This window comes from Maylandia zebra, linkage group LG2, assembly GCF_041146795.1.
Source record: "Maylandia zebra isolate NMK-2024a linkage group LG2, Mzebra_GT3a, whole genome shotgun sequence".
NCBI classification, from domain to species: domain Eukaryota; kingdom Metazoa; phylum Chordata; class Actinopteri; order Cichliformes; family Cichlidae; genus Maylandia; species Maylandia zebra.
The window spans coordinates 24600192-24622855 of NC_135168.1; the positions used below are offsets into that span (position 1 = coordinate 24600192).

Consider the following 22664-nt stretch of genomic DNA (forward strand, 5'->3'; position numbering starts at 1 on the left):
AGCAGCTTTCCCGAGGATGCCTCAGCTCTCCGAGCAGCCCTGAAACCCACGCCGCTCCTGATCTCTCCTCTCCGAGTCTAAATATGGAAGTTATTTTTGCAGCCACGCTCGTCATCCATCTCTCCCCTCTCTCCCCAGGGAGCACCTCTAATGCAGTGAGAGAGACGCAGGCAGACCTGCAAACATCAGCAGAGCCTCCTGCCTTCTCCATCACAGAAACCCATGCACCCCCATAGACACCCACACACCCATAGACACCCACACACCCATAGACACCTACAGACATAAAACTGAAGGAAGAAAAGGAGGAGGTGAGCAGCTCTTGGGAGAAAAGGTTCAAAGTTCAATGTTCCAGTGTCACTTTATCCTTGGTGTGTGTCTGTTTGTGCGCATGTGTGGGCGTGTGTGAAGTATGGGGCTGTCACTGTATCCTCCACCCCTCCTCGCCAGGCCACCCCACAATTTGTTTTGTAACTCTAGCAGCTTGGACGGGGGGCACTCTGACCTTTATCCTGGACTGTTGGTGTGTGTGTGTGTGTGTGTGTGTGTGTGTGTGTGTGTGTGTGTGTGTGTGTGTGTGTGTGTGCGTGTGTTGGGGCGCTGGTGTTGTGGGGTTAAAAAGGGCACAGTGAGAAACAGCTGTGCCAAAGAGCGGCACATACTAGACAGTAAATAAAAACACACAGACAGAAAAAGGCCTGGGGCTGCTCCACACGCCTCCCACTGCCTCTGAGCCCACTCCACGTCTAACAGAAAGGTCGCAGGTTCGATCCCAGCAGCGGACATGCCCTGAGCAAAACAAAAGGCCTTCCAGCCTTTCACACACACCATTTCAAAACAGTGCAGATGTGACACATGCTAAGCTGCACAGCTGCTGATTCTGCAGTGTGCTTCTCACACCGTAAAGATGATCCAGCAGGTTTCACGCACATAGAATAAGTGTGTTATATTTGCATGCATCACGGAAAGCTCAGCGTTCTTCAGCCATCAGCCAGCTGATCCCTCCAATCAGGAACCCTATGTGGAGAAACAGAAACACAGGTTGACAGTGACCTCATCCATGTACCATGTGACCTGATCCCTACTGAAGCTCACCTGACCCCTTCCTCCCCGCACACCTCTACGCGCATCCATATCACGGCATAGAGGGCAACGACGAGCCAGCCCAGTCACACTCGGCCAATTATGGAATTATTGTTGTAATAAACTTGCAACCAATGGCTACAAAGTCCCGGAAGTAAACATGTCAGACTCTCACTGCAGAGCTGTGTGTGTGTTTGTGTGTGTTATTTCAGCTGATGGCCAAGCAGCATCATGATTAAATGCACAGAAATACCTCAGAGCTGTTTTACATGAAACACCTGAAGCAGTGCAAGGATCAGGAGACTTCGGCTCAGGGTCACTAGTGCAATGCAAAACAATGGCTAATTGCCTGCAGCTAACACTGTTCTGCAGTCCGACCATCACATGGTGTCATGTGACCTCACACAGAGGAAAGATTTCCTGTGGGTCGGCACTAAGGCAGCTCAGCCAGAAGATGGAAAACAACCCAAACTGTAAAGAGAATAATTTGAGTCTGATCACTGACCCACACTGCTGCAGGTCACATGGAACGCCTGTCTCTGCTCTGATTGGCTGTCTTCAGTGCTTCATTCCTCACACATCCTCCAGATCCATCCTCATCGGCCGTAACACACACGCTGCTGTCAGAGCAGCAGCACATTCTACTGAGAACGGTGTGTTTTCAAGACCTGAGCGAGCGAGCATGCACACTCTGATTGGTTTTGACTCGGCACTCAGAAAACATTAAACTTTCAGTCAAAAACACTTTGATTTTCTATCAGGAAAAAGAGACTAAAGTCCCCACAGAGAGAGAGTGTGTGTGTGTGTGTGTGTGTGTGTGTGTGTGTGTGTGTGTGTGTGTGTGTGCGTGCGTTAGCTGACTCATATCATCTGTATCCTGCTAACTTGGAGACAGACGACCGAGCCATCTGCTCACAAGGCAACAACAAATCAGTGACTTTTCCCAGCAACATTGCTCTCAGCAAGCCGCGTGATTGGCTGGCAGAAGCTGGACCTGAATATCACTGACTCAGACTCTGTTTGGTGGATTCAGACTTTAAATGTTGTAAATGTGGTGCCACCGACCAATCAGGACCAACTCGCACGACACAAGAGAGGAAATCCAGAGTAATCACGCTGCATCATTAAGACGGTGTCACTTTCTTGGCCTTTACAGCTTCGTCATCTCTCACGTGCTCTCCGTAGTTTTTTCTCTGCCAGCCGGCTTCTGTATCACGTGGTATAAGGCTCCACCCTTGTCATTTGCTGAGCAGGAAGATTGAGCGCTTGTTTTCATGCAGATTATGTCCCCGATCAAAATGCCGTACAATCGTCATCTTTTTTTCTTTTTTCTTAAAATCGTTGTCATTTGGAAATGAGATCACACAAAAGTAGGAATTGAGATCGCAATTTTCTAACGATTAATTGTGCAGCCCTAATTCTTAGAGCGTCGCAGCTGCAGTGTCAGGGCTCAAACCTCCTCAGAATCTGGGTAATTTATATCTTGGGTTACAGACCAGTGAAGCCAGTGTAATGTAAGGATTCCAGTTCCCTTTCTCAGTCTGCCTCACAAACACCACAAGATCTTCCGCACTCATCATATGACCCACTGAGATCAGGTTTAAACTCAGCCTGGCTTCCAAATCTGATTTAACAAATACGACCAAACTGAGCTAATGGGAGCGATCTGCAGCTATCACCTCTGTGCAGGCCCTGTCCTTTACCGATATCCCAGAATGCATCTACCCGTCAGTACGACAGGATTATACCCAGACCAGACCTTGTTTGGGTGAGGTGAGAGATTTGCAGCTTTAACACCAAAAAAGTGTGTGTGTGTGTGTGTGTGTGTGTGTGTGTGTTAGAGATGGCACGATACCACTTTTTTATGTCCGATACCGATACCGATATCATAAATTTGGATATTTGCCGATACCGATATGAATCCGATATAGTGTGTTTTTTAATCAACACAACTGTTTTTTAAATATCTTGCTGCATTTTGTATAAGTTCATACTCAAGTTTAAAACAACAACTACACTAAAGCTATTCTGTTATACCTGTATGCAAAAAAAATATTTCATAGTTCAGCAATACTGATCAATCTAATAAACTCAAACCTACACCATCCTCCCTATTCTGGTATTTTAAAGAGTACTTAGCATAAATATTAAGCAACCTAACTAATAGGGTTCCAACTCCCAGCAACAACAAAAATAAATAAATAAAAAATAGGGAACCACCCCTCACGCGCCACCTCATGATGCTTAATCGACGTAATCAACCTTAATTTGATGCAGTGTGGAAAAAAAAAAAGCACAGAAATCAATTATTTTTCAAGAAATATTAAATAGATTCAACATCTTTCTTCAACAAAATTGCAGACTGCACAGATGGTACCTTCCCAAAGGAAAAAGTACTATAGCTTACTAGGGTATATATATTAGACTTAATAGTCACTATATACAGTAATTGACTTCTATTCATTTTACATCAAATTAAAACTTTGGGTGTCAGATAATTATTTATTAAAAGCTAGACATTTTAAATGAGAATAAGAAAGAAAAGTATGTCTTTGTGCCCCCTTTTCCCTGTTAATGCCCTATCGGCCCCCCTGGCTAAACTTTGCTAGATCCGCCCCTGCACAGTTACCAGCCGTCAGCTACGTAGAAAAAGATCCTCGAGTAGAAAGTAATAATAAATAAATTCTAACAACAGCTTATCAAGCTTAAACGTGCTGCTGTTGTTCAGCCGCTGGTTTCCTCTTTCTGGTGCAAAGTGGGCCAAAAACAAACTAGAGAAACGTACTCGCGACAGAAAAGCCGATCAGCTGATCGTTAAGCAGTTTCGTGATTGAAGTAGCAGCAGGAGAGGCAGTCGCTCCATATATCGCTTGTTAAGCTTAACGCAGGAATGCTTTACAAACATTCAGAGATGGACTTACACACTTGCTTTACTTCTCTCGGGGATAACTTTGTCGGAGATGAAATGCCGGGTTGCTAGCGAAGCTCCACATGCTATCCAGACCACCGACAGGTCCCGCATGCCACAGCCGCTCTATCACGTGATGCATACTGCTCCGAGTGCTAACGTTCTGAGGTGAGTTACGGCGTGTTGCAAGTTTTGTGAGGTGCTTTCGTGATATTTAATGGATCGGATTACATTTTTTATTTTTCTCCGATATCCGATCCAGTAATTTAGGTCAGTATCGGACCGATACCGATACGTAATATCGGATCGGTCCATCTCTAGTGTGTGTGTGTGTGTGTGTGTGGAGGGGGGGGTGACTCTAAGTGTGTGGTAACGTAATGTTCACACACACGCACGCACACACACACACACACAGGGTCAGTCCGCTGAGCTTCATAGTGATGACCTTTCACCTTTCAGGAGCAGACGATCTGTTGCAAACCCAGAGCTGACAACATTCATCATGCACGTCCATCTTTCTGCCACTGTCATGTAAACACACACACACATACACTCACACTCATAATTACCAAAGCTCCAAATATACGATCCAAAGCCACGGGGCTTCACACACTCCTGCAGTCAGCCAACAACATTATTCTGACAAATAACCTGTAATTCCCACCGCTGGCCGGCCGCCAACACAAAGCTTCATTCAACCCCCCCCCCCACACACACACACACACACACACACACACAGTGACAGCTAAAGCAGAAGTCGGCTGTTTGATGAGTAATTTGCTGCATTTCTCAGGATAAAGCAGGCCGGTTACCTGGAGGCAGCAAAGCTAATGTGTGCTGTTGTGAGTCTGGAACCTTTTGTGCTTTTGTTTAACCAAAAACACACAAAGATCCAAGAGGGAAAAATGTCTGGAACGCTTCATAAAGAGCAGGAAGGAATCGTCTTTAGGTGAAGCTCAAAGGAAATCCATAAAGTCTGAAACCACGGCCTCAAATCAGATGGCTGGGAAGACACCGTTTGTCTCGGCACATCACAACAAATATAGGAATATACAAATATATAAAGGAAACGATCCTCGATCGTTGCGTTCTGCTAATTATTCTCACCTGTCTAGGTGTATTTATTCAGCACTTGCAGGCTCGAGCCTCTTCATACTGTAGGGGTTAGGGTTAGACCCAGACCCAGCAGTCTTAATAATCATATCACCAGGCAATTGGCGGCATTGGAAAGGAAAAACTCCCTTTTAACAGGAAGAAACATCCAGCTGAAGCAGGCTAAGGGAGGGGCAGCCATGTGCCGCAGCAGCCTCCACCCGAGAATCACTGAGTTCATGTGTGAAGCTGAGCTGAACGAAAGCTGGCGCCATGGTGGTGCAGAGTGGGGCTGCCACGATTAGTCGACTAGTCACGATTACGTCGACTATCAAAATCGTCAACGACTAATTTAATAGTCGACGCGTCATTTGAAGCTTTGTAAGAGCGTAAAAGACGCAGGAATAAGTAGTAGGATTTAAGAGTGTATAACGCACTGAAACAGAAGATGGCAGCACTGCATGTACAAGGATGCCAGCTGCCATTAAACCCCGAAGAAGAAGAAACTGTGTCCCAGAATTCATAGCGCGGCCCTGCTCAGTTTCCAACAATGGCGGCAGTTAGTTAGTTTTAATGTTACTCTTATTATTCTTTCTGGATCGCAAAATAAACGTTTAACATATTTTCAGACGAGAATGTAGCTGTGTAAACTTCAAACATCTGCTCAGTTTATCAGGACACCACATATTTTCAAAAGCGCTCCGACGTTTTCGGAGACGTCTGTTACCCACTAGCTCGATAGCTAGCCGGGGTTACAGGCTCATTAGAGCCGGTGAGAACACCGGACTCCCGGCAAATCGTTTTCAAACCCACCGCCGTCTTTCGCTACTCAGGTTAAACATGATATATAAGTCACTTAGATAACTTAAAATGTTATTGTTTGGCTTTTTTCCGTATTTTATTTGTTCCTGAGTAAATCGGTTTGGCTGAGATTAAAGTTATAGTTTTTACACAGCTGAACAAACGTCAAGCAGACAACTGATTATCAGAACTGTGAGATGCTCGAGAATATACTCCGGTGTCCTGTTATATTTTAGATAGCAAGGAGCAGACGGCTGAGTTTATTAAACTCCACCGAAACAATCTGCAAACTTCATTAAAATTTAATAAACTATCATCTTGTCTTTATTTTTAGTTAGTACAGACCTTAAACACTTAAAGCTAAAAGCTAATGATAGTTATATAAGAGCAGATGCTGCTGGTGCAATAAGCTGTACGTTTTACGTCCAATGGATGATGATCTGATTAGTCGACTAATCACAAAAATAATCGGTGACTAGTCGACTATCAAAATAATCGTTTGTGGCAGCCCTAATGCAGAGGCTGGCCCTGTCACCTCACAGGAAAGAGGTCCTGATTTCAAACACATGCTCATTAGGTCAAATGGAGACTTCTAATTGGCTGTGGGAGTCCGTGTGAATCGTGTCTCTATGTGTTAACCTTGTGACAGACCTGCAACCTGTCCAGGTGCCCCGCCTCTCTGCCAATGACAGTTCACAAAGGCTCCAACCAAACCACCCCCTGAAGTGGAAGAGGAAGGATGGGAGGATGGGGTCATTCTCGGCCTGTAACACCATTGTGCTCACTCTGTCCACATACAGTCGAGGACAGAAGGAAGCAAGGACAGGAAGAAAGAAAGGTAAGTAAAAAGGGTGCCAACAGAATGACGGATGAAAGAAAGAGAAGAACAGCAGATAATCAGAGGCGGAATGAAGGAAAACTGGAGAAGCAAAGGTAACATCAACATGAGCTGTGAGCAGGGAAGGAACCAAAGAAGGGAGGAAGGATGAATTAGACGCACCTGGGTCAAACACAGAGCTGCTAGGAAACAAACGAGCAGGTACAGGTACACACACACACAGAGAGAGGGGGACACTTCTTGGGTTTACTACGCCATATTGGCTGCTTCTCTCGCCTTCTGCGTCTCCTTGGAGACGGTCAGTGTTGCAGAGTTGGTCGCCACACACACACACAAACACACACGCATAAGCACTATTAATTATCTCCCCTCGCTTTCAAATCTGTGAATCGTCTCCAAGGAAGCGGCCGAAGTGATGAAGACGAACAAAAAACTACTGTGTGTGTGTGCACTGAGGCAGACCTTCACTGCTCTCTACAGAATTAAAAGCAGAGTTCCTCTTTCTCTCTGTCTCTCTCCTTCTAACCTTCCTTTCCTCTCCTGTGGCCTTACTTCCTCCCGCTCCTCTCCCCACTCGTTTCAGCTGTGGTGCCCTTTCCCCAGAGTAACCCCCACCTCCACCCCTCAGCTGTCCATTCTGCTGATATGCAGCAGTCATGAAGGTCAGTGAGCTCTTTGCCTGAAGGACATGCTGTCAGTGGATGCAGCGTGTGCTGCTATGCAGTAAAACATGTAAGAGCTTAGCATGGAAACAGTGCAGCTATAAATACAGCATGCAGCCTTCCCCTGCACCACCCGCAGGTGTAGCAGACTTCACTGAGCATGTCAGAGGGCCTGGAGTCAGCTGAAGGCTCTCTGTGCCCGTCTTTTATTTATAGACCGCCATCAACAGCAAAGCAGCTCGTGACCTCACCTGTCCTGACAGCTGGTTTTGAAACGATTTACTTCAGTTTTCAGTTAATACTTCAGCCAATCACAGACCAGACTGAGACAGCGCTACACAGTATTAGAAAGAGCCACACAGTCCCTGTTACTGCAGCCAGACTCACACAGACCAACACAGATGTGCTTTCCAACATTCACACTCGGATCATGGTCCAGTATCTCTCAGACCTTCTAATTGGACTCCTCGACCTCCTGAGCTAAAGCCACCCACAAAAAAGTAATGGTAATAAAATCTTTTTATCATAATATGTCCAATGACTTCTCTCACCCCAAACTCTCAAATTCTATGCTCAGTTGCGCCAACAAAAAGCTCGGCCTCCTTTTCTGAGTGCCGTTGGGAGAACTCAGCTGACTGGTGCTCAAATCTGTTCCTGTGTAATCTTTACTTGTGTTCTGCATCCTCACATACGTCTGAGCAGCAGGTGTATACGCCTCCCCTTGGGGGAGGGGCTCCAAGCCATCTTGCATGACCGCGCAGCTTTAAAAGTTTGTGAGTCCATGAGCAGGTGATTACAGTTAATTAAAAGAAGATTGCTCCGCCCACAGACAACCCAAACTGTAAGTGCATAGTGATGGAGGAGCTGTGTTTACAGTCACTGATGTGGATGATGCAGCAGCTCTACGTGTCCTTCTCATGCTGAGCGGTTGTGGGGTTACAGACTGCCAGTCCACTTAACCCTAACCCACTGTACCTTCATGAATGCTTAATTCTACTTTCCACTGCGGAGCTGAAGCCCGTTGAGCTGCTGGCATATTCTCCTTCAAGAGCTCATCTGCACCAAGCAGCCAGGAACAAGCTTCCACTCAGAGATCAGCAACAACATGAATACGTGTATGACGGTCAGCGCTCACTGCGTCCACACTAAAACACTGACTTCAGAAAATTCAGACTGGATTTACACATCAGCCAATCACAGCCTCTGGCTCTGCCTCCAGCTCACACAATCACTGTGCAACGGTGATGCTGTTGTGCAACACAAAAGTGAAAGACCATTTGTCTGGTGCTACTGCTTTACCTTTTTCACCTTTGATCGGGTTTCATAAGATCGCTCTTGCACACACACGCACGTAGGTCAGACAGTGACCTCGCAAGCACGAAAACAACCACCGCTTTTCAGGCACGTCTTTTGTGCATGCCAAGTGCTCCCACACTGAAATAGAACAGAGAGACAATCACACACATGCAAGAGCTCAGCTATAAATAGCCTGTGTGTGTGTGTGTGTGTGTGTGTGTGTGTGTGTGTGTGTGTGTGTGTGTGTGTGTGTAACATAGCAGCAGATGTGGCTCTGCAGCAAGCTCCATCCGTCACTGTCAGGAGCGTGTACATGTAGCATCACGTGCACGGTGAAATGCAAAGAGAGGAAAAATAAAAACAGAGCTAAGCATTAACGTACCGCTGCTTTAATGTTGACTCAGCACACACACACATACACATAAGGTACAGGGCTTGGACCTTTGACCTTGTTCCTGCCTAACCCTAACCATGGACCCATCAGCCACTGGTGAAGGTTTAACGCTGTTAACGGGCACATCAGTCAGTGTCCATACTAACACTACAGCTTCCCTCCATCCGTAACTTCCGTTATGAACGAGAATCAGAGTGTGTGAGAGAAGCTGGTTTGTGACCTGTGTGTGTGTGTGGTGTGTTGCACGGTGCACGTGACGGAGGGTCTCATGCAACAGCAGCAGCAGCAGCAAAGCCATATAAGGTAGAAAAGAAAGAGAGAACCAAAGACAGACTTTCTGTGACCTTTGACCTGGTTTATCTCTAAATTCGGCTCTGCAGAGGTGAACCTGCTTCTATGATGCTGACCCAACAAGTGTGTGTGTGTGTGTGTGTGTGTGTGTGTGTGTGTGTGTGTGTGTGTGTGTGTGTGTGTGTGTGCGCGCGCGCGCGCGCATGGGTGGGTGTGTGTCACTGCAGCTGTACCAAGCACAGAAAGCAGAAAGTGTTAGTGTGTACATGTGTGCTCATCATCAGGCGTAAAGCTGCAGAGCTTTGAACTTCCCAGCTGTCCCATCAAAAGATCTGCTTCCTCTCTGTGTCTGACACACACGCACGCACGCACACACACACACACACACACACACACACACACACACACACACACACACACACAGATCTTTTTTTTTTTCTGCATCTGTTCCTGTCACATCTCCTCTACCGGTTCTGCTGTTATGAAACAAGTATTTTTAATCCTTCGACAGGTAAACTACAGATTAAATTAAAGTAGGAGAGAATAAATATGAAGCTTTAATGATCCCAGCAGGATGCACAACAGCAGCATACACCGAGACGTTAAAATGATCATTAGATTTTTTCTTTTCACTGCAGAATTAAATTCATATTTAAATATAATACTCTTCTTCAACAACCTTCTAAACCAGGAGCACCAACCACTGCAGTTCCTCAGGTGTCCAGCAGAGGCAGCAGTGAGTCAGTCCCACAGACTACCACGTTAAAATAAACATGTTTACAGCCGGACACAGAGGGTTTTAGCCTGTATAGATAATTTCCCTATTTATAACGGCTGTATGCATTTCAAGTATTAGGGGCATGGCCTCTTTGACTGACAGGCGGATGGCGATGCAGGCAGCTGTAGCTGCTAGCTGTCATGCCAGGCTTCACCTGACCTAAAGACTGTGTTCGTGTTATCGGATAACTCTCATTCAAATGTGGTCTCTTAAAAAAGAAACATCATGGTGTCCAAAAAGCTCAAATCAAAGCTGCAAAAGGAGACGTCACAAACCAAAGGGTGATGTCATGGTTACTGACATCACTAATGAGCTGCTTGTGCAACAAACAGAGATTGCATTGTTCATATTCGGGAAAATTATTCATGACTCAAACAGACACTGTGGAAAACAGACTGTCAGTGTCTTCAGACACCCGTCACCTGGCCTTCACACACACACACACACACACACCTGTCCAGCGTGTGTGTGTTGAAGAAGTGTATTATATTTAAATATGAATTTAAATATGAATTTATTTACTGCAGCACTTTCAGAGCTACCTCTGTGTGTGTGTGTGTGTGTGTGTATGTGTTGTTCATAGTGTCAGAGCGACCTTCACGGCACCAGCTCACACTATTACTACACTACCCTGATTCCTCTGTTTTATATACACACACACACATAAATCTCACCGTCACCTGCGGAAACGCACACTTTGACCCGGTGGGATGGACTGTGGCTGTGCGGCATGTCACTCTGTGAATTTGCACATTTGTGGGTGTTTGATGTGTGAGTGTGTGTTTGTGTGTCAGTGTGTGAGTGTGTGTAGGATGTTCTTATGCAAGCGTTAGTCATCCCTGCAGTCTCTGTACCAGAGTACGGGAGCAGATCTGCCTCCAGTCAATCATACACAGCAGGAGTACTTACTGCAGTACTGCAGTAGGTACTCCTAGTACTAATGCAGGGATTGATTGACAGCTGGCGAGTTGCTGTGTTACCTCAGAGTTCAGAGAGAACTTCAGGGCCGTGTCGCTAACTTCCCAGAATCTGGAATCATCCGGCAAACCTGCACTTTTCTCTGCAGCTGTTTAAACATCCCACTCCACACTGTGACCCCCTGCAGTCTATCACAGAGTTTTTAACAGAGAAACGACTGAGGTTCCACCTAAGCTACAGCTCAGCGACATCTATGCCACCTGGAGTCATTGCATACCCGGACACATCCAGCACTTCACCGGCTCCAACATGGCTGCCAAAGAGAGCATTACATCACCTCAGAGCTCTGTATGCTGCTGCTGTATGCTCTGCATACTAACGTGCAGGCAGCCATGCAGAAACAGACCCTGGATTTGAAAGGACTTCTGCAGGAGACCTTAAATGAAGGCGAGGGCAGTTTCCAAGAAAGCTAAAATCTGTACGAGTGGAGGTTCTGGTGCGCTGGTGGCTACAATCGAGGAGGCACACCGCCAGCGAGCAGGGCGAGCACAGAAAACTCCAGAAGGCTTTTCTCCGATGGTTTCCGAGGAGTTCACACACTGAATAAAGACCCGGACCACGGCCACTGCTTTTTGATTGCACCAGAACACACACAAACACACAGGGTGGAGGCGGTGCGCTACGTTATCACACAGTATGGGAATAACAACATCCAAACACACACACGCCACAAAGAGAGCAGGAAGGCCGGCTCTGACCGCGGTATAAAACAGCAGAGAGCCAGACTGGGCCAGACCAGTACTCCAGCACCCACTCATCGATCCGTGTTAAACAGAAGTGCTGCAGAGCCTGTGGACTAACCAGGTCAAATGATTAAATATGGGACCCGCTCGGCAGCAGGCCTTCCTACAGCTCTGGTGTCCCAGTAACGAGCAGACAGAGCGTGCAATAAATTTGAGTGCTTTTGAGCGCATATAGTCAAGCTAAAGCCCACATTTGATTGACTAAACATCCATCACACACACACACGTATGTGTCATGGTAAGAGAGTGTGTGTGGAAGTGGTATACAGGAAAGAGAGGAAATAATGAAAGGCAGCTCCACCCAGGAGGCCCCGGCCCGCCCTGCTCCACTTGCGCTCCAGAAGTCCAGGTGGTCAGTGTCAGGACGAGCGTTCACTGTGAAGTTGCGTGATGCTTCGTTTCGTTTCTGCTAAACTTCAAATTATTAGTTAGTCAATCAGATCACGTTTATTCACGTGCACCAGCCAATCACCACCGAGAGTCCGATGGGCTGACCCGCCCCATTCGGCATCAGGACGAATGATCACCATCACCCCACACACACACACACACACACACACACACACACACACACACACACACTCAGCTTTATGTCCAACTCCCACGGTCACCATGGTGATATATGTATGATTTCATTCAAAACAAGAGGATGAGATTTAGCCCAGTGTGACTGATTTATGTGTTTTTAGATCAGGAGGCTAACGGCGTTCTCACAGGAGTAATAATGTGCATGTTTCAGTTTCTGGCTGCACAAATCCAAAAATAAAATCAGCCTCCAAACTTTGATCACCACTTGATCATAGCCTGGCTCAGGTAAACCCAGCTGAGTAAACTCAGGACACGAAGACACGCACAGCTACTCGCTCACGCGTGTTTCGACACATATTCGGACAAACAGGAATGTGGCCCATTACTCCATTGCTTCATACCAATAACCAGGCTTGTGCCAATAGCACGCCCGCCTGATTGTGCAAGACTCACAAAGGTTTCAGGTACAGACAGCGTTGGCGTGGTGCTGGTTTGTATGTGCCAACTGTAACACTGTAGCAGTAATGATGTCACCACAAACTCTCAATATAAACATGTAACAAAATCACTTACACGTGTTACCGATACTTTATTGATTTTAATCACGATCAGCGACAGCTGTTACTGAGTCAGCTGCTCCTCACTCCTCACTGCAGTGTGTGTGTGTGTAATATAGCACTGGAGCACTGAGCTCTGCGGTCACGCAAGCCTGAGCAGCGTTCAGGAAGTGGGTCAGTGAGAGAGGCAGGGAGGGAGGAGTGGTGAGGAGGTTAGTTAGGAAAGGAGGGAGCATGTTGGGGTACAAATGTGAGCAGAACATGAAGTACGAAGGAGAAGAGACTGGAACGTTTCCCTGTGGAAAACAATCCTGTTTTACTGGGAGCATGTGCTCACACGTTACACATGCATGCTAACGTTGTGTGTGTGTGTGTGTGTGTGTCTTTGCATCCCAAAGAACACTGAAGGCCTCACCCTACTCTCTCTCTCCTTGCCGCATGCAGGTAAGAGCCTGCTCACTTACAACCCACACACACACACACACACACACACACGCGCGCACACACACACACGCACACCTAAAGTTTCCATCACTGTCCTGAGCCTTTCAGTGAAAGCAGTGGGTGTTTATGACCTATTATGTTACATCACACTATGGTGAGACTGCGTCACAGTTGCATCACATCTGGACTGCCAGAGTGCCGCGTTTCTAGTTCGTGATGAGTTCCTGCATCGGGCGGCTAGCCGGCATCTGTGAGGTCGTACTCACAGGAAGTCGAGCTGACGGCTCTGAATGAGGCCGATATCTGTCCTGTGAGGTGACAGCAAGGACACGCATCTGTCGCACCAAACCTATTTATAACACACACACACACGTACACACACACTCCTCTCTATTACTCTACTTTAAAACCTAGTCCTTTTATAGTTATTTTTAATTGTTGTTTCCTTCTTGGATAAAAGGCACCAAAGTGCGTGTGTGTGTACTGAACCATATCTGTGTGCTGACTGTGATGGCTTGAGTTCCTCAGTAACTGAGCTGATAAACAGTGTGCATGTTCACATCAGCCTGAGCACGCCTTCCCCTGGCACATGGTTACTACGGCTATATGCCATGCAAGCGTGTGTGTGTGTTTGTGTGTGAGCTCTCTCTCCGTGCTCGTTTACACCATGGCATGGAAATTTCCTTTAACCTTTTCTCTCGTTTACACCAGTGCCCTTGAGAGTTGTCACACACACACACACACACACACACACACACACACAGCCTACGTGGCGATAGAGGGCCCAGCCGTCCTTCTGTTGATACTATAAACTGTGTGTGCTTAGCTCATAAAACCATCAAATCTGCTTATCAGTCAGATGATTATTACTACAAATACTACTACTAGTCACAGTACTATCAGCCTCCTGCTTACAATTACTACAAGCACACAAGTACTCGGCCTCCTGCTGCTGTGTGTCTGACCAAAACAACACAAACCAGTGCTTCACACTTTACAACAGCTACATCAAACAAGTACTTATATTACAATCACGGCTCAAGAGTTGGGAGTTCACCTTGTAATCGGAAGGTTGCCGGTTCGAGCCCCGGCTTGGACAGTGTCGGTCGTTGTGTCTTTTGGCAAGACACTTCACCCGTTGCCTACTGGTGCTGGTCAGAGGGCCCGGTGGTGCCAGTGTCCGGCAGCCTCGCCTCTGTCAGTGCGCCCCAGGGTGGCTGTGGCTACAATGTAGCTTGCCATCACCAGTGTGTGAATGGGTGGATGACTGGATGTGTAAAGCACTTTGGGGTCCTTAGTGACTAGTAAAGCGCTATACAAATACAGGCCATTCACCATTTACTACTACTAGAAAGCAGCTTCTAAAGCTTCTACTACTCAGTGGAGTACTCTTGCTCTTGCTGTTTACTATACTGTTGCCAGTACTTGTTTCAGTTGTACTTCGTGTGCTGCAGTATAGTATTATATTTATACTATGCCGCTGCAGAACTACTGCAGTATTTTGTAGGTACTTGTTAGCAGCAGTGAGGTGACTTTTATCCCATGAGAAGGTTCAGTAAGGTGGAGCAGCTGCTGGGTGGTGCCGGTGCTACAGCGTGGTTCAGTGAGGAGTGAGCGAGCACTGGATGCAGACACGTGTGATTGAACGGAGCTGAACGCTGCCGTGCGCCCTGAATGTCCTCTGCTACAAGGAGAGCGTATGACAGGCTGCCTCGCACAGGTATGAATACAGGTGTGTACAGGTGAGATTGTGGCATGCCCTGTGGTACGCCTCGGCACAGAATACTTGAAACTTCCCATCATACGCAGCTGCCGCCGGCTGGGAAAAGATGTGCCGAGGCTAGTCCAGAAGTGCCGAAAGTTATTACTGCGAGCACTACGACACGAGTGACGGCGAGGAGGTGCAGCTTTAACTCGGTCCAGACGCTCAGAATTAAAGAAGCGCTGATCATGCTTCCGATGACACGTTGGCTCAGGTATGAATACAGTGTTTGAAGCCCGGGGTTTCACAGAGACGTACTTTTTATCACACAAAGCGGCTCGCCCTCTACTCTTCTTCTCTGATGCTCGCAAGGCCTTCTCGTCCTATAATCGGATGCACATGTGTGTGAAAGTACAAGCGCGGTGATGCTTGAACTAAGGAGAAGACCTGTTGTTGTAATCTCAGCCAGTAATCCTGCTGGATTACAGGACGGCGCGACACTCGGGTACCAGGGTGCAGCTGATGTTTGTGTCCTCCCATCGCAGACATCTTTACAGCTCCATACCTCCGAGTCGACGCCAGCCCAGCCAAAACATTGGCAGCGTGACAACGAGAGAGAGAGAGAGGTGCCCAGGCCTCGCCGATCAGCAGCAGACACATTTCACAGACAGAGCCTCACCCACCACAAGTCTGAGCTCAAACCCAAACCCAAGCATCGTCAAAGCCTCTGCAGTGCTCACGCTGCATGAAGGTCCACTCGGCCCGGCAGCAGAATCTGTTTCCTAAATGTGTCACATGCTTCCTCCTGTACAGACGGCAGGCTTCACACTGTTCTCGTCACCTAACTGCCTTCATTTTAAAAACAGACAGGCCTCGGCCGTGATAAATCAGGTAAGAGACACAGAGAAGTTGAAGGAAGTAGGGCAGGCGGTGAACTCTGCGACCTCCGGTCCTCCATGTTTCCCTCCGCAGCCCTGAGCTGGAGGCTGGATTCCCTCTGCTTCACCTTCCTATCAGCCTGCTACACAAAGCCACAGCAGGAGCAGGTGCACAAAGAAAACCAGCCTCACACTCATGTTGACACTATCAATCCCGACACAGAGTCCGTGGGAAGAATACAAATCACCTGTACAGGTTAGATAAGGACGTTCATGTGGAAGCATCCACGCTCAGGAAAATTTAGGAAAAAACCTCTGATTTTACAAGGAAAGACATACGCACGCCTTACTTTACCACAGGAAACGTCCTGTTCCTGGCATTAAGTAAGGACCACAACACCACAATCAGATCCTCATCAGGCTGATTGTGGACCGCACAGCGCACGGCTCACAGAACCAACGAACAGCTGCGGAGCATCTTCTTCCTCTCTGCACGCCGCAGGACCCCCGCCGCCACCACAAGCACACAACTTCACAGCCAAAGACCTGCAAACCTGCCCCGCTCAAACCTCATAATGACACCAGGGTCCTGTGTGCCCATAATTCAGCTCGCCTCATTCACGGTTACACTCAGCATCAGCATCAGCTGACTCTGAAGTGACAGAGTGAAGCCAAAACTGGTTCAAACTAGAAGTCAGAACAAAGCTCCAGTCCCAAAGGACATCCCTGCTTGACCTGCTGCAGTCCCGTGGTTACTGTTTTGATGGCTTGTGATGATTTAAATGGAGTGATGTGAGCTGAAGCTCTGAAGGAGCCAGAAAAACAGAAAAGCTGAGAAAAGTGTGAGCTATGGCACAGCCTGTAAGGCAGATCATCTGCATTAAAGCAACAACCTGGAACCTGGCCCCAATGAACAGATTTACACGCTGAACATGTGCATGTGAGAGAGGATTGCTGACACATTTATTCCACTACGAGATCCTCCGGAGAGCTCAAAGTGACCAAAGCAACCCACAGCACGACCAACGGCTCTCAGCCACAGCTTCAGGAGGAAAACGATGCGCACGAAGACAGCGGACTCAAGTGGTTAAAGAAGAAGCTCTGAGCAGCTGTGAGGTCAGTAAGCCTCTGCTAGCCCCGTTTATGGAAACTGGGCTAAAGGTGACGCTGCCTCAGCTACTCCAGAGCAGAAACACAAAACGGCACATTATGAGGAGGTACGCTCGCCCGGCCTGAATCTGGAGGTCAGTGCTGATTATCTGCAGGAATATGTGACACCACTGAATGACCGTGAGGATCAGAGCACCTGAACACTCAGGTGAGGCTTACGCAGCATTAAAATCACCAAAATCTCATCTGTGATGCTGAATCCTTCATTACAGAGAGACCGCTCACCTGCAGAGCGCGCGCACACACACATGCACACACACACAGTCGTTGAAGGTGGCCAGGCTCTGAGACGGATTCCTGATGAACCTCGGAGGGATTTGAGAGGAAGAAACCAAATTCCCAACACACACACACAACAGGAAACACGATCCACACCACCATCAGCAGGTCTGCTCTCATTGGCTCGGAACCTGCCCACTTACCGCTCATTTCCTGTGCCCTGAACTCGGTCTGGCAGGTGTTCCAATAGCCACACCGAGTTACTGCAGTGTATATTAGCAGCATGGTAAACACACACATCGCTTCTGGACACACGTTGCATCTAAAACTGCCGCTGTGTGTGTGTGTGTGTGTGTGTGTGTGTGTGTGTGTGTGTGACAGGTGAGTCACTGCAGGGCTGCAAGCTGAACACACTGCACTGCAGCACTGCACATCACGACTCCCACAGACAGATAAAGGAGAATGGCCAGGAGAAATGGAGAAAACCTTCAGAGATGTAGATCCTGTCTGCTTCTGGATGTGATGCCTGCATCCATCGCTGCCCTGGAACTTCAAAGCTCACCTCTGTCAGAGTCCACCTGCAGACTGATGTGGTTTATGTCAGGTAGGCCGAGCATCACAGGAGGAACACACCTGCTCTGGTTCTCATGATCTCCACCCTTCATCACTGCTCCTGTCAGCTATTTGTGCACTGACGCCACACACGAACTCAGAGGCATGGTGGCAATGGGCTAAATCTCCATGAAATGAACACGATAAACAGCACAGAGCGATTTTCAGCTTCATCACAGCTCTCATGTGGCTTTGGGCCCAGAGGAGGCCCAGAGTGCTTCACAGAGTGTGTGTGGGGCCTTTTTAAACTCAGCTGTGAGCAGCCACTGATCCTTTTCATGATGTTAACCACACAATTGAAAGCCTTCACACCAAGAATGGTCCAAACTTCAGCTGAGAGACTGTCTGAGCTGCTTCCTGCACAGCACCAGGTCAGCCACGAGTGTGCTGCTGGTTGGAGTGGATACCTGAGAGGACGTCCTGACGCTCCGCGTCCTCGAGCTTCAAATATCTGGAGTCTGAGTGGAGCGTCTCACCCAGCGCAAACACAGCGGTGAGGCTGGTGGGGCACGTCTGCTCCAACCCTAAACTGAGCGCGTTCAGACTTTTCTGCATGCTTCAGGATTTATTTCAGGAGCACAGAACGGTTTTTACGACGCCCACAAACAGGTGCAGCCACTTCAGTGCCCCGTGACCTCAAGACACATGCAGTGAAGACGGGAACGTCTGCCTATGTGTCCCCCCGTTTCCTGACATCAGTCGACACACATGACTCTCTGTGGCTGCAAGGTCACAGTCGCCAAGCCGAGCTAATCGTTGACCAGCTACAGTGAAACAAGGTGAGTGTCCTCGAGCCAGCCCTGCCCAGAGTCCAGCTGCAGCCAGCTGCTCATTTTACACACCTGATCCAGCCGGCAGCCTGATGGCGCTCAGCACCGACTCACCCGCAGCCCCTGCAATTGGGGTTGGCTGGCTGGCCCGGGCGTCCACAGTTCATTTAAGCTCTGAACAAGCTGCTTGTTGCGCTCTCCCAGCACACGTCAGCTGACTCCGTTTGATCGAAAATCACATTTTGCAGTGAACGTTTTTCCAGCTGAGAGCGACCTGTCTGCACGCCGCTCGCTGGGAGGAAACACTGAAGGACGGCATCAGCCTGACCTTTCAAACACTGAGCCGTCTGCTGCTTTGCTCATCAAGAACTCAAAGCAAACTGGGGAAATGCTGTGGAGCAGTCAAAGTTAGTGAAACAGCACACACAGAGGCTGCAGCAGGCAGGGAGCAGGTCTAAGACAGGCGACAGGAAAAGGAAATGACAAGCTTGAGTATGAAAAGAGAAGAAGAGAAGCACGAGGAGGTGGAGGAGGGGAGGAGGCGGTGCTGGCACTCGCCTACGTCACGGTGACGCCCCCTCCCCCCCTCCCTTCCTCCACTACAGCTCACATGACTGCAGCGGGCCTGTTCTGTAACTCCGGTCACGAGGAGAGAGTAGTATTACAATGAGCAGCCGGCAGGGGCGAGAGCCATCCACACACAGTGAGAGAGAGAGCAGCCTGCTCCAATAACCTCAGTGAATATTAACATGTTCATGCACCTCAGAGCACCGGCACCTTATCACTCTGTACAGGACCCACGTAGGGATAGCAACAACCACCCGATTGGTTCGTCTGCTCTTTATCTCCAAGGACTCTGCAGCCCAGCCTCGCAGGACACACGTCCACATCGCTGTCCCCGCCGCTCCACGCCAAGCTTCGACTCCATTTTGTTTCAGAGCAAACTTGTTCATGTTCTGATCGCACGTTTCACTCTCAGTTCAGCCGCACACGCTCAGAAGCACCAGAGACGTGTGGCTGCTCACAACAACACGGCTCAAGACTGCAGAGTGTGTGTACCAGCTGGAGACACACACGTAAACATGTCATACACACAGCATGGACACTCACACACCAGTACACACATGTGTGGGATTATATTTACTATGATGTGTGTGAGGGTTGCCCCAGGCTGTGTGTTTGTAACGTACTATACTGTGTGTGTGTGTGTGTGTGTAACAGTGTGTGTGTGTGTTACAGTGTGTGTAAAAGTACATGTAAGTGTATAAATAGTCCACAGTCTCCCCTGTATACACACACACACACACTCACAGTAACCTGCTTAAGCTGCCAATCAGCTGTGACAAATCCCCCCACCGCCCCAGCCTCAGCCTGATCATCTCCACTCACACACGCGCACGTGCACACGCACAAGGACAGACGGAATAGTTTGCGCGTGTGCCCCGCACGCAGCAGATGGAGATCAGAGCCGATAAGTTCCGGTGTCGCGTGAGAATTTTTCATTTCAGGGGCGTGCACGAGCAGAGTTCCCTCCGCGCACAGCACGAGGCTGCTCGGATACACGCAGGTCCACTCCACGCATCACCATCATCATCCTCACCCCGATTCACCGGTGACCTCTCCCCCTCACACACACACACCAGTTTAACGGGAAAAAAAAACACCACGTGACCCAAACAAACGTTTTGTAACGCGCGGTTACGCAAAGCCTTACAAAACGCTCTGAGTTCACCTGAGCGGAGCCGCGCGCCCTTCCTCGCTCACAGCACCAGCACCGGATTCGGCACCGGGACCGGCAGACCGGAGCGGGACGCACACAGACAGGTCCCCAAACACGGACACTATCTTGCACACACACACCAGTTTTAATCCCGAATATGACGAACAGTTCACGCGTGAGGACACAACACGTGTCCCGGTCTGCGTGCCGACAAGAAAACTTCCTCCAACACTGCGTCAAAGTCACACACACACACACCCGGACCCACGCGCATGCAGACTGGGTCGGGATGCCGCCGCTGGCTCCCTTCACGCGCCCCGGTCCGCAGAGCTGCATGTGCACGGACGGTCTCTCACCTGGCTGCGCGAGCTCTCTGTCAGGTAACTGAAGACGAAGGACGACAGCTCCTCATCCAGCAGCGCCGCGCAGTCCGCCATCTTCCACTGAATGAGGAGCCGCGGAGCCGGGCGGAGAGTATAGCGGGAGGAGGAGCAGCGGCGCGGGAGCGCGCCTGCAGGGGGCGCCTCTGCTCACCCGCACACCACACGTGCGCGGACTGCGAGCGTCAGGATCGGCGTACACAGGGACAAACATGAGGCCCGGGACCCAGAGGCGGCCCCCGGGGGGCTTAATTTGTGTGGCGTCATTTGCCCGGACCCCGCTGCTCTCTCTCTCTCCCTCACACACACACAAACACACACACAGTAACACTCTCTCTCTCCCTCTCTCTCACACACACCCATACACACACAGTAACACTCTCTCTCTCTCTCTCTCTCTCTCTCTCACACACACACACACACACACAGTAACACACTCTCTCTCTCTTCTCTCTCTCTCTCTCCTTTTCCCTCACACACACATACACACTCTCTCTCTCACACATACGGTAACACACCTGCTCCTCACTCTGGACTCTTCATAACTTTGTTTTGAAAAGCACAGGTGTGGACAGCATCCTGTGGCGGTTGCCAGGCAACTGTAAAGCCAACTTCTGTCAGTCACTGAGTCAGCCTGCTGCCATTGGCCGAAGGCATTCAGGTGAGGGCCTCGGCGCTGTGCCCTGGTGCCAGTGATGCTGCAGGCTGGTGTTACCGACACTTTTAATAATTCCAGCTTCTGAGCCGCGGCGTCACTTTTACAGGATGAATTACCATCAATTTACAAATCCTGAAAACATCTGAATGAGCAGCAATAACAAAACAGCTTTTAGCATTCCTGAATGTAGACGTGCCTGTTGGGTCAGCTTAGCGGACAGAAACAACATATCGATCCAATACCAATAACTGTATCAGTACTATCGATATTTGGATCAATCCCACCTCCATCTTTGGGTGGAGAAGAGGGGCAGGTTTGCAGGTGCTGTGAAATACTGAAACTTCATGTTTTGTCTGATAAACTGATCAGCAGGGCCGATATCAGCCTGCAGTATTTACTTTAGTCTTTCTTTGTTGTAATTGAGATTATGTTGATTAATTATTCTTAAATGAGTAAATCAGCCAGGTGGGCTCAGCATCGGTCAGTCAGGCCGGGCAGGTGAGCCTGCTTTGCTCCCAGCTCACTGGATACAGCCAGACTTCATGATTCCTGGGAACACGGCGGGTTTGAGCCCGCGCTGGAATGGTAGCGCTGGGCAGGATGACTGCTGTGTTTGCTTCGGATTACTCCTCACCCCCCACCCGACCCTGTGGCTTGTCACGTGTTCCATAATGTTGTGCTGTGGACATTTATGTGCTTTTTTGTGCAGAGGAGTTTTTTTGTTTCCTGTTCTCATGCTGTCCTCCTAGGAGCCAAGCATGAGTAGAGGTCTCTTTTTTTCCTCTTGTACTTTCCAATTGTAGTGTATATTTCAGTGTTTGTTTTCTGTAACGCTACCGATCTCCGACCTGTATCCCCATGTGATGTCGGTGTTGTGCGTGTAAGGTCGGGGGGGAGGTCGGGTCCAATTTCACTGCAGGGCAACCTGCATGTGGCGAATAAAGCCTCGATTGATTGATTGATTGATTGATTGATTGATTGATTGATTTCTCTGTGTGAGATCGAAGCAGCGGATTAAGTGTGAGCTGTACACAGAGCCGGCTGTGTCTGACCTGAGTCATCCCACAGGGTCAGCTCCACGTCAGCACATACTCACTTTACCCCAAGTTATACCAGAAAGATGCTTTAACGTCCCCAACATATACACTCACTGGCTACTTTA

The 22664-nt window shown here is 48.7% G+C and overlaps 1 protein-coding gene across 2 annotated transcripts in view; it reads right to left on the reverse strand.

The window, feature by feature from the left end:
- ppargc1b (peroxisome proliferator-activated receptor gamma, coactivator 1 beta) overlaps positions 1–20974 on the reverse strand; it is a 60327-nt gene extending 39353 nt beyond the window's left edge. The window contains exons 1-2 of one of the 2 annotated variants that reach the window (XM_076890443.1): positions 20821–20890; positions 931–1017 (exon numbers count right to left, since the gene is read on the reverse strand). In XM_076890443.1, the coding sequence (XP_076746558.1) occupies positions 931–960 (30 nt within the window). In that variant the 5' untranslated portion in view covers positions 961–1017; positions 20821–20890. Of the gene's footprint in view, positions 1–930; positions 1018–20820 lie in introns of both variants that reach the window. The other variant, XM_076890442.1, reaches the window with a different exon arrangement.
- Positions 20975–22664: the final 1690 nt, after the last annotated feature.